This window comes from Camellia sinensis, chromosome 12 (genome assembly GCF_055761805.1).
Source record: "Camellia sinensis isolate YWXY chromosome 12, ASM5576180v1, whole genome shotgun sequence".
Classification (NCBI taxonomy): domain Eukaryota; kingdom Viridiplantae; phylum Streptophyta; class Magnoliopsida; order Ericales; family Theaceae; genus Camellia; species Camellia sinensis.
The window spans coordinates 85,069,630-85,082,811 of NC_138972.1; the positions used below are offsets into that span (position 1 = coordinate 85,069,630).

General features: G+C 33.6%; 1 protein-coding gene across 1 annotated transcript; it reads right to left on the reverse strand.

The window, feature by feature from the left end:
- Window positions 1-921: 921 nt before the first annotated feature.
- LOC114256375 (auxin response factor 4) lies at window positions 922-12,944 on the reverse strand. Its single transcript, XM_028196008.2, has 12 exons — window positions 12,171-12,944; window positions 11,985-12,041; window positions 10,948-11,127; window positions 10,623-10,707; window positions 10,461-10,551; window positions 9,245-9,406; window positions 5,982-6,101; window positions 5,800-5,869; window positions 4,218-4,380; window positions 2,833-3,521; window positions 2,565-2,755; window positions 922-1,439 (listed from the first exon to the last, which is right to left on the reverse strand). Exons 1-12 carry the CDS (start codon window positions 12,510-12,512, stop codon window positions 1,283-1,285), a joined length of 2,307 nt encoding a protein of 768 aa, XP_028051809.2. The 5' UTR covers window positions 12,513-12,944; the 3' UTR covers window positions 922-1,282.
- Window positions 12,945-13,182: the final 238 nt, after the last annotated feature.

Here is a 13,182-nt window from a genome sequence, read left to right on the forward strand (position 1 = left end):
AACATCCCTACCGACATTTGTCATTAGTAAAAGATAGTGTCACGGGATACTCTATCAATTTATAAAAAAATTCCAACATATGAGATAGATGGATGAGATTTACATGTCAAATTTTTATTTTTATTTCATATGTGTTTTATTTTGAACACTATTGACAAATAAAATATAAAATAAAAAGTCCGCGATTTTTCAACGATATGTGATGGCTATTTTCTCCGATATGGTGGAGAAATTTTTAAAAATTTTCATGGATGACTTTTTAGTCTTTCGAGAAATGCCTTAGAAACTTGACTAAAGTGTTGGAACGACATACTGAAATAAGAAGATAGAGTGACTTTTCAAGAATGCTATGTAAGCATCTTTACACGTGAACTAAACACAAAAGCTTACTACCAAAGCTTGTAGCAAGATGGTAGAATTTCGAGCTTCTCACAAAAAAATGTTTAGATTCGAGTCTCTTATAAGTTTTTCTCAAAATCAACATATAGGTAGGAACGAAACTACACGAAAAGACAAAAATAAAACATTATGTATATCCTTTGTATTACATAAACCAGCCTCTAGCCCCAGCCATATATGATTTTTTATTTTATTTTATTTTAGTATGATTTATGGATTTTAAATAAAAAACACAAATGGACCAGTAAATGAAATCTTGATTTAGAACCAAAAAAAAATCTACAATAAATACAAAAAAAAAAAATTTACTCATGTTTTGGTATCTTCAAACATGAAATTTTGATTCTGTCCCTACATATAAGCAATTGGAATGAACATTTATAGGAGAAATTTCAACCTATATATCAATTCACTCAACCAAAAATAAATATATAAATAAACAAAAATAATGTAGTACCCAAAATTTGAGACGTATGGATCAAATTAATCGTCATTGTGACTCACACTACCAAATCTACACCATACAATTCAATTTCATGCACTTTTCAACATATATATAATTTTTGGGGTACAGTATAAATAGCACATCTGTTTTTCCCATGATTATAAAACCTCAAAGTATCAAATCTTACATAAATACTCGCATGTTAAAATACATACATGACCAAATGCTAAATTTATAGTACAAGTTACCAGTAATATTTAAACACATCATTGATGATCCAAGTTTGATGTGGTACACAACAAACACAATACTTAACACGGGGAATTACCTGGTCTGGCCTATAGAACACGTGGTGTGCACTTGTCTCTTCTTCTTGGAGAGGTACAATGTCACCTGATGGATCGGACCTACTAAATAATCTCTTCTGATCCTCGCATCCTAATTGATGTTTGGGGGAGAATCCGGCTGGCCCACGGATGGTGATTTCGACACATCCAAACAACTGTGAGTGTCATCACTGATCACTCCAATTGTCATTTTCTCCACTTCTTCCCGGGTATAGATATGGATCTTGGATACGACGTTGCAAAACTCACTGCAAAACACAAGTTACCAAATCTTAGGAACATTTCCAAAAAATCATACTGAAGCAAGTCAAAATAGTTTTATTTCTTAACATCAATCAATTTTTTAACAAAACTTTTTATCCAAGTTATTTTGCAATAATTGGTAGATATAGGCATATTTTCATGTTTGGTAAGTAAAACACTTGTGAATATAGTCTTTGTTCATGTCCCCTTTTTCCCATGCTTTGTGTTCTGGAAAAAGCAAAAAATTAAGAAAAGCTAAAACGACACAAACACACAAGCACACAGAGGATTTATGTGATTTGGCTATAAGCCTACATCAATGGGCCAAGAACGCAAATGAGTTTCACTATGAATATCGAGATTACAATGAGCCGGCTCTCTCAATACCACTCCATGTCACAATAGATCCAAATACAAGTGTTTTCATGTCACCCTTTTTCCTTCTGCAAAGCCACATACTTATAAAAGTTCTACCATTCCCCCTTTATTTACTAGAAAACCTCATTATCTTTCAGCTTCAAAAAAAATTATAACTTGCAAAAAGTTGAATGACTCTTGTATTTCAAATATTTGTATTAACCACATCATTTGGACTTCAAAACAATCACCCTAATTTTTCAAATAAATTATCTTGCCCGTTTCCCTATCCTTCAACTCAACCCTCCACCCCTATAACCCAAAAAAAAATCCACCTTGGCCTTTGTGCTATTTCTTGCTTTTCCTGACTGTTTCTTTAGCATCCTAAAAAAAAACATGCACTCAGAAACTCCAATGAAATTATGCTTTTAAGTAATTTTGGACCTCAATCATTTTCCCTAATTTTTTCCCTCCACCATCGAGTAATGGAAAAGTTCACAATGTTTGAAGAATTGTAAGCAAAAACGGAAAATGAACAAGCAGTTGAAGGCAATTCACCATAATTGAGAAGTCTTCCATTGCCAAGTTTCCTTTCCCACCACTTAAAGTCATGCATATTAACAGCTAATTGAGCACTTGGAGCTCAATTTGCTTCAACACAACTTTTTTTATGGAAATGTTCAACTAATTTTAATTTTCCCATCAAATTCATGCAATGAATGGGGAGACAAAAAAGAAAACCAAAAAAATTAAGTTAATGAGAGGAGACTTACTGCCATGGGTCATCCCCAACAACCATCATGTCATTCTCACTGTCAGTGTACAAGATTCGCCATCCTTGATCAGGATCTCGTAAAAGGCCTTCCATGGTAAAGAGTCTCTCTAGCTCAATCAGCAAGTCATTATAACCATTTAGTCTCGAAAGATCAATCGCTCTTCCCACCAAGCTTCCTTGTTTGTGGACCTTTACGCAATGTATTTCATTGGTCAGAAAGAGTTAAAGAAAAACTTATTGAAGTGCAGTGTGGTACCAAAGCTAACCTTCGTACAACTCCGCTTATTAGGAGTTTCTCCAATCAAAGAAAAACCAAATAATTTACAGCCATCCATAGAGCCATTTGAAGTATCGTCTTTCGGAGTCTTAAAATTTGCCTCTGAAGAGGGAGGAGCAGCTAGCATTCCCTGCAGTGGCTCGTTTGGTAGATTTGGCTTTCTAACTTCATCCCTCGGATGCCCACTTTGAATGGAAGATCCGTTAAATGGAACGTTGTCACTTGGGAAGTTTGTCATATGAGAAAGCATTACAGGATCATGTCCAGCTTTGTAAATCTCACTGTAAGGAAAGTACATACTTCTAACACCTTCCGAAGCTAGTGGGTAGAAATTAGGTTTGGGTCTTTGATGTATGCTAAAAAAGTTGCGATCAGTTTTTCCTGTCAGAGACGTCAACGAGCATATTTCTTGACCTTGCAAGACCTTCGGAAATCGACTGGATTCCATGAAGCCTGTGTAAGTGGTGGGTGGCTGACTCATCATAAACTCTCTAAAATTTGCTTTTTCTGTTCCATTTGATGCAAGACTTTGATGTACAATGGATTGCATCTCAAAATCCAATGGGCGGTTTGACTTATCACATCCATAGAGAGGTGATAATAAACCAGCATTTTCTTGACCTTGCAAGACCTTGGAGGATCTTACAGACTCCTCAAAGTCCAAAAATTTACCCCCTCCTACAAGAGAAATCAGCCTTTTTAAGATCCATGCATTGGAAATATGCAATATGTTGGTATAGTTTTTTTAAATTGTTTTTTTTTTTTTTTTGTCTTTAGTGATATTTTTTCATAGTTTAATCTTTTTTTAGATGCAGCTAAAAAGCAAGAAATTTATGAAGAAATCTGGGGAAAAATAGTTCACTAAAGACAAAAATAAAAAAGAAAAAGAAGGGAAAATGAGCTGTTTTTTTGTCTTTACTAGTGAACTTTTTTCATATTTCTTCACAAATATTTTACTTTTTAAGTGCATCTAGATTAAGGCCTCGTTTGGGAACAGGCTAAATTAGTAACTTTTTGGCTATTTAGCTAAAAAGGTAGGTAAAAAAAAATTGTATGTTTGGGATGACTTTTTGGCTAATTACGAAAAGATGTGCAAAAAGTAGAGAGAAAAGAGAATCTTTGACTTTTTGGTATGGGTTCTTGGCTTTTTGGCTAATTTAGTAACTTTTTGACTAATTGACTAAAATAGCCTCTTGCCAAACGAGGCCTAAGTATATCTAAAAATTTAAAAATTGTCCGAAACATGAAGAAAAAAAAATCACTGAAAAAAAAAAAAAAAAAAAAAAAAAAAAAAAAAAAAACTCAAAAACAAATTGAGTTTGAGAACCAAACATCGAAATTTTACTTTCACTAATTTAATGGGAAAATTGGTACCAGCAATAGGGTTATCAGGTGGGGTTGGCTGCAGACCCATCCGCAGTTTCTTCAGCCTTGGGGAGGACTGGATGCTCAATGGTGGGAGAGAAACAGAAGGATCAATCTCCCACGGAGAAACTCGCTCTTGACGATCACTAACAATAGATTCATCCCATCTGACCTATTGAATCATAGATATGATGGCAGGGATTTTTGTATTAGAAAGATCATGAGGCATGATTATTAAAGAACTCCATTTATCAAATTTCTTTTATTAAACAATAATTACAACAGAAAACAATAGACAAGAATATATGAACAAATCCATAGATACACAATTAACTACAACATGATTAAATGGAGGTAGACTATGTTACATGGACTTTTCAAAATGAATCAAATACCTATGTCGGACACTTGATAATTGGCAAGGGTGTGGGCTATGTCTTATATATTTGTATTTAACACTATCATATTTGTATATATTGTTGTATAATTGTTATAAAATGAATAAAATACCTTTTTGACACTATATGTTATGTATAACACAATTTTATTTGACAAAATATATTAAAAATATGAAAATATGACTCTTTTTGTCTAGTGTACTATAAAATTTGTAATTTGATGAGTCTGAATAAGATACCTTTTTGACACTATATGTACGTATAACACAATTTTATCTAACAGAATATATTAAAAATATGAAAATATGACTATTTTTGTCTAGTGTACTATAAAATTTGTAATTTGACGAGTCTGATCTCTAGACACGCACCTACACCCAACATTCGTACCCGAGTCCATGTAACATGGATGTAGGCTCCATTGTAGTTTATTCAGTAGTTTATTGTGTGTCTGTATCTTTAGTGATATCTGAATGTAATTGCAGTAATGTTCATTGATAGGACCCATCTAATTAAACACAAAATATATCCTAAACCAAAATCTGCCTATATGGATGGCTCATAATAACTCAAAACATTTTGGTGGTCTCCTGATTATATCATTATGCACGAAGGGTATCTTTTTAGGTTAGTTTCGTTTGCAACTTCGTTAGAAGAATACGACGTTGCAAACCTGTATTTGGATGAAAGCTATGTGCGACTGTCAGATAGAAACCATGGACAGGAAAGATTTAAGTCCTTAATCTTTGGCTAACAATTTGAAAATTAGCCAACATTTCCAAGACTTCTCCAAAATGTAAAAGGGCACATGTGTTTCAGAGGTATATATATACCATGGAATTATTTGTACTATGTTTGGTTAGAGTGGGATAAAAATGACATAAAATTTGAAAGATTATTTTAGCCATCGGATGGAGGAGAGAAGATCAGTAATCCCAAGAAAATGGGGTATTAGTAATCCAGAGGAACAACTAGTCCAGCAAAACAAAAGTGGGGCAATGATGGACTAGGAGACAACTTCTGACAATGCGGACCCTCATATTTTTTTAGTCCAATCCCAACCCCCAATCCCCCAAAACAAACACACCCAAATTACACATACCCACTTGTCATTAAAATACCAATAATTATTCATAAAGGATACGGCCATAACATATTAGAAGAAAAAATAGCGGCGTATTGAATAGCCATACCATCAAGCATCTCCATTTTGAGTTACGCCATCTGTAGGGATCTAAATCACGTATTCCAGTCACCACACCGCTGCATGAGAGAGAGAGAGAGACAGAGAGAGAGAGAATAAGTTCAAATTCTTAAAATAGGGTCCTCGTTAGGAGTAAAAAGTTGTCATGCTATTTAATCAAATTATACAGACCGTCTTTCTGGAGAATCATCAACATCGAATTTCATTTTGAATCTTGTCCCAATAAATATCTGATTGGTGATGCTTTTAACATATTTTTGATAAGGTACAACATAGTCTGCATGGCTGGCCCTGCATTCCAGAAATTTGGACAAATTATAAACTTCTTATCGATACAAATATATATGTATAGATCAAAGAAGCATTTCTACAAACTTGTATGAGTCACACTACAAACACTAGAATTCAAGATGACTAGAATATCAGCACAAGATAAGGCTGGTTTAGGCTCTGCAGTGTAGGATAACCTCATATTCCACTTAGAGGACTCAATATTTGCGTAATTACCATACAAGTATAAGTCAGTCCTCAAACATGTCATAATACGGGAGCACATTATGACAAAAACAGCAGGGAATTCCTCAAGCGACTCTGCATTTAAATTGAATCCACTAGATGTCAACCGTGAGATTTCTAGTTAGAGATGCTAATTCCACTTGGTCACTAACAAACTTCAATCCCAATATCTTCAATGATACTTGATACAGGCCAACATTTGAGCCATTATTCTGATTTTCCAACAATCATTAGCCTTTATAATAATCATCACCATCTCCATTCATTAAGTCTGCAGTATTGATCACCTTATTAGATGTCAGCTGTTCCTCAACTGCGAAATATAAATTTTACTTTTATATTATCCATAAAAAATTTACCATTCTTTTTTTCTTTTTACGTTATAACAGAAATACACATCTTGTTTTGGTGAGCATATAAATTAATAAATTACAACCTCTCGAATAGCTTAAGTTTTCGCAGTAGTCACTTATTGTTATTATCATGGTTTTGGAGTAAGCAAAGATCTTTATGCTTAGATATCACCACCTACTCAATAATTGTAATATTTGCACATGTTTGCCCCCACTCTTGCAGGATAGTTTGGCCATAAATGAGGGGGAATGCTGAAAATATAAACAACCAACTTAAGCTTTTGGAGCAATCGATCATGAACATGCTTCAATCTATCTAGTTTTTCATTTTCTTTTCTTTAATTCAAACAAAAACTTCCAAGGGCTAAGAAAATTCAACAAAAAAATGAAGGTATTTAACATTACTTACCAAGGGAAAATAAAAAGGTTCAACTTTGATGTTCACTACCTGACAAGCTATTCTTGTGTAGAATAATTGGGAGATATTTTTGGAACATACTTTGTTTGATTATGGAAACAATTTAGTGGGTGTTTGGCATATAACTAAAAAAGCCACATTTTTTTTCCAAATGTTTGTCTTTACTGATCTTTTCCCAAAATTACGTCAAGATTTTTTACTTTTCCAGTCCGTCTTGTGTAGAAGAATCTAAAAAGTATTTTTTTTTTCTTTTTTTTTTAAAAAAACCAAAAAAGCCAAAAATTGCAACTCTTTGACTTTCATTCTTGTATTTGTATCAGCCTATAAATATATGTCAATGCCATATGGAGGAAAGATTCCCTCAAGAAGATCTAGTCAACGGTCCAGTGTTTTAAAAAGGTCTAGGCGCATCGAGACGCTAAGGTCACCTGGAGCCTAAGCGCCGAGGCACGGCGCGAGGCGAGGCGCGCGCCTCACCAAAGCGAGGCGCAAGTTATAGAAGTTAAGCAAAATATTAATTAATATAGTACAATTTTCAACATAAGCAAATATTTAATATGTAGATTATTAATTTTTTTAATAAGAAGAAAAGAGAAGAAGAAAAAAAACAATTAATTTTTTTAAAATATATATATATTATTTTATTTATTTATTATATTTTTTAAATAATGTGTTTTAATTAATTTTTTTATTTTATTTTATTTTACATGCATGTGTTTATTTTTTTTTATTACTATGTATAAGTATATATTATATTTTATATATTATCTATAAGTATATTATATATTATATATATTATCTATAAGTATTTTATATATTATATAATAGGTATTCTAGGTATTATATAATATTATATATATATATATGAATCAATTATATTTTATATATTAGCTATAAGTATATTATATATTATATATTATATAATAGGTATTATATAATATTAAATATATATATATATATATATGAATCAAAAAGATAAAGAGAGAGGGACAGAAGTGAGAGAGAGAGCAATATTGAGCAAGACAGAAGCGAGAGAGAAGACGATGAGGGTTTTTTTCCACTAGAGAGAGAAGAGGAAGAGTCGTACCAGAGGAGATGAGAACAGGACTCGAACCTTCATCGTCTCAGAGATCGCGATCGCGATCGCATTTGCTCTTTTGACCCAAGTTTTGATCATTTTATATTGTAAATGAGAATTTATTCCATGTGGGTATTCACACCAAAACCAGATGGGCTGTAGCAGTAGAAGAAACGCGAAGTGCCAAAAGCGCATGCCTCGAGCCTCTGAAAAAAGCGCACGCCTCATCGCCTCAGATGCGACTCCTCTATGTCGCCTTGCCTCGCCTCGCTATGCATGAGGCACAAAGCTGCGCCTTTACTCGCCTTGAGCTTAGGCGCGCTTTTAAAAACACTGGGCGGTCCAATCCTTTCAAAGTAATCAATATCTTTCCCATTCTCATAGTTTTTCTTTATTTGTTTGGAGCGATCCTATTAGACAAATAATACGACCAGCAGATTCAAGGACCCTCTAATATCAAATTTCCGCATATTTTCATTAAGTTTGTTGTAACCAGTCACTGAACAAGTTCTATGTCAACCATTTGGGGCTGGATACGAGTTTATAACTAATATGTATGAAATATATATCATGAAGTTGAGCCTACTAGGCATATAGTTCTATTGGTCTCATATGGTACATTTGAGAATATTTGAAATCATGGCAGTACAAATGATGATATTGTAGTACAAACAAGGGTTCTATATGCACTGATATCATTGTTGTCAGATCATGAATTGTTTTCCTAAAATAGTGAATTGTGAATCATAAGATTCACTTTGTTTAGCATAATATACATAGTATTTAAAATGAAATAAATATAAATATAACTAAATTGTATATCTGTATATACATATAAAATCACGTATATCAATTTAATTCATTGACCACTTTTCCATTTTGTGAAAACAAAACACAGTGAATTGCAACTGAATCATAAGCTTCACTCAAATTACGATTCAACTATACCAATTGAATTGTTTTCCTAGAAACTTGTATCGAATCGTATGAATTGTACCATGAATAGTAGCATTCTAACAACCATGACTGATATCCTATTGGAGAACTAAGAGATGATGGTTGGTGGTACCTTGGGCTGTAGAAAACATGAAACGAGCCGTTGGTAGATATAGCATTAGCCACCGGAGAAAGAACATTTTGATAATTCTGGTTAACAAGAACTGAATCAGGGAGACCATTTCTAGGTCTTATAGCTCTTCTAATGCCCAACCTCAGCTCTCCACCTTCACCCCTACAAAGACCATTACACATAAATTAAAGATATCCATATGAGTAAATGAGAGAATCATTTGGGTGGGCATTTGGCCATCAAATGGAAAGGGAATTTTTTCCATCCTCTTTTAGCATTCAGTTTACTATGGACTTTTTTGGTTGTGCTTTTATTATTGAAGCACAGACATTTCAAAACAAGTGCCATATCCATGTCGGACACACGGACACTTTGGGGATATGTGGACACTTCGGGAACACGTATGGGACACACCACACGGCGTGTCCCTTTATTTAATTAATTTATTTTCAAGGGACACGCTGGTGACACTTCGGGGACACACTAGGGACATGCAAAGTTGTCTTTTCTCCCATTTTATTTAGTACTTTTGATGAATGTTAAATGTTTATTAATTTTTTCATAGATTTAAATACTTAATAGAATCCATAAAAAAATATATAAAATGGAAGTATTAATTTAAAAGTGTTTTTAAAAAAAAAAAATAGAATTAGAGTTAGTTTTTGTTAATATTGATTATTTGTGGATGTAATATTAATTTAGGTTTCAAATAAAAATATATAAAAACATATTTTATTGTCATGTCCCCACCGTGTCCGTGTCTCCATTTTTTTGAAATTGCTATGTCCCGTGTCTGTGTTCGCGTCCGTATCCGTGTCCGTGCTTCTTAGGTTTTTATTCATTTTTTTGAAAAATATTGAGTTTTCATATTTGGCAAATGTTTCCAAAAACATTTTTGGGGAAAATTTTCTAAAAACAACCCCATTTTTAGGAAAACACAGAAAATTGTTTTCAATTTTTGAAACTGTTTTCAACAAAAATGAAAATTATATGAAGACCATGGGTCTTTTCAAATGTTCCATTCTTTTTGTTTCTAAAAACACGAAAAACATAAACAATAAATGAAAATAAAAAAAAATGAAAACACAACCAAATAGGCCCTAATTTTTTTTATCTTCCAAGTTTCTGACATTTAAAATTTGCCAGTCTCATATATACTCCTAACATGGTGTCCAAAATTTTAAGAACCTTCATCATTCCAAATAAGCATAAATACCTCAAGAAAAGAACTGCATCACCGGAGACAATATTCTTTTGGCTTACAAACGTACTCCATCCTGTAGTGAGCAAATGTCGCCGTGGCTGACCTGAAAAACGGCATTCAAAAGTTATGAAATTTCTCTTCAACTGAACCACAGTGCAGAAGTCCATCAATTACCTCTATAAATGTGTCGAAACCTCCATTCCACTCCATGCAGGTCCCTCGCAACAAGCTCCTGAGAGGGTCTTTGTTGTTTATAGTCCTACAACAGAAACAATACCACCAAGTGTATCAAAAACTCTACAGGTATGCTAAGAACACATAAGATTTTCACATTATGGAAAACAGATGTGAAACAAAGGTGTGGGACCCACTTTTTGTCTCAGATCTGTGTCATTCTGTAAAAATCTTCTGTGCACTTGGACTTTCTCGAAACTCTATCACAAGTTCCTCAACTAGTACACCTAAAAACAGAAAACATAACAAAGCAAGAAAACCACACCAGAGGTGGGAAACAGTCTTCGGCAGCCCGACGAGGAACAGAGAATCCACCATGGCTGCTTGTATCAGAGGCTGTAAGTGTCTTGCAAAACATGTGAGGAGTTTTTGTGGGTGTCACAACCCCTTCCTCATCCAACCCCAACTCTCCATGGCCTTTGCCCTCTAAATTTATTACTTCCAACTACATTATACCCAGAAAAATTGAACCATTATCAAGAGATAAGTTTGAGCTGCCTCCTATAATAAAAGAAAATTCTAAAATATAATCCCAAAACTAAGAATCAAAGCAATCACAAAGAATAGAACACAATAATCTAATTAACAATTCCCTCCAACCCCAACCCAAAAGAAAAAATATGAGAAAGAGTAAACTAAGATAGAAAATAAATGATAAGATTATGGTTTCGCACCTAGATTTCAAAAAAAAAAAAAATGATTGTCATTTTTCACCATTTAGTTTGGATGAACAAAAATTAAAAGAGAACACACATGCCTTTTCTTTTTGCTTTATATTTGTATGAACAATCTAGGTATTATGAAAATTTTATATAAAACAGCTTTCCCATATCACCAAATTGCATTAGTTTTGGTTAAAACAAAACATGAGTTTTAAGAGAATTCTTCTCACCTCCATTATCATTCAAATAAGTGACGAGTGTTTTTTTGTTTTTTATTTTCTCTCTCCATTTTGTTTTCTTTTCCCACCAAATCTCTCAATCCGAACGGGTTTGCCATGTTTGGTTTGTCTTTCAGAATTTTTTTGAAAAAAATAGAAACTAGTTTGATAAATATAAATATCCAAAAAGATATTTTTAAATTTTAAAAAATTATTTCCGACCTCCTACAAGATTTATATAAAAATGATAAGTGTTCTTAATTTTTTATTTCTTTCACAAAATTAATTTTAATTTTTTTTAAAAAGAAATTCTGAAACAAGTTCTGAAAACCAAACCATGGTAAACATTTCTCAACTAATAATGACTCAAAAGCAAGAATTAACATCCAAAGCAGTAGTAGAGTAGTGATTAGCAAGCATACCTCTGGTAGAGGGAGTAGAGTCAGCTGAGTATAGACCTCATCATTTTCCTTATTAGCCTGTTTCAAGAGTATTACAAACACCAAAACAAAGACTGGGAAATTAATTGAGTGAAAGGGAAAAATGAGGAGACCATTACACAGAAATCACAAAGAATTCAATAAAAATAATGAAAACCCATTACTCACAAGTAGTTGAACATCCATAACCCTGCAGAAGATTTGGGGTTGGAGATCAAAATCAGTGACTTCCATGGGTGGAAAAGGTGAGGAAGAGACAGATTGTTCCAAGTGACCTTGCGGGAAGTAGACAACCACATTCCCTTTCTTGGGCAAGGAGGTAAGTGGGCCAGCACAGGCATGCCAAAGCTCCATGGAAATTGAAGAATAAGCAGGTGATGAGGATGAATTTGACGAGCATGAGGAAGTTGAAGAAGAGAAACAGCCACAATCCTTGTCACAACCCCCATTGCCACATGCATTCTTCTTCTCCACCTCACTCACCACCGCATGGTTCAGATCAATTTCCATGAAAAATCCAAACCAAATTGATTAAAGGCGAAACAAATTGAAGTTAGGATGAGACCAATTAAGTGGGTTTTGAAGAGAACCCACAAAGGGAAAAAATATAATTGGGAATAGGAAATCAAGTCAAATCATTGCAAGAATTACATAAGGTGGTGTTTGGAAGGGTACCCAGAAGAAGGACGACGAGGAGGAGTCTAAAAGATGGGAAGAAAAGTGAAGGAATCAAATAATAGCAAGAAATTCAAAGTATGATTCCTCACCCATTTGCAGTTCTGAGAAGAGGGAGCAGAAACAAAAGACAGAGACAATTGTATGGCAAGCACAGAAGCAAAAAGGCAGAAAAAGCCAATGAGGGTAGTGCTCTTTTGGCTTTGAGACTGTTTGAGAGAGAGAGAGAGAGAGAGAGAGAGAATGTGTTGGGTGGGGGGACAGGCAAAAACTGTTTAAAATCATAATCAATTGGCTCTAAGGTGTTGTTTGGTTTTGATTTTTTATTCTTTTAATGATTTTTGGGTTTTTTTTAGAATTTTAAAACGTTGATGTCCTTAGAAAATTAACAAATTAGAAGAAATTACAAAAAGAATTCCACATTTGAGTTTTGTAACCCAATAAAGTATGAATTTTTTATTTAATCAATTTAAATCTTAATTTTTTAATTTAAAAAATTTGTTTA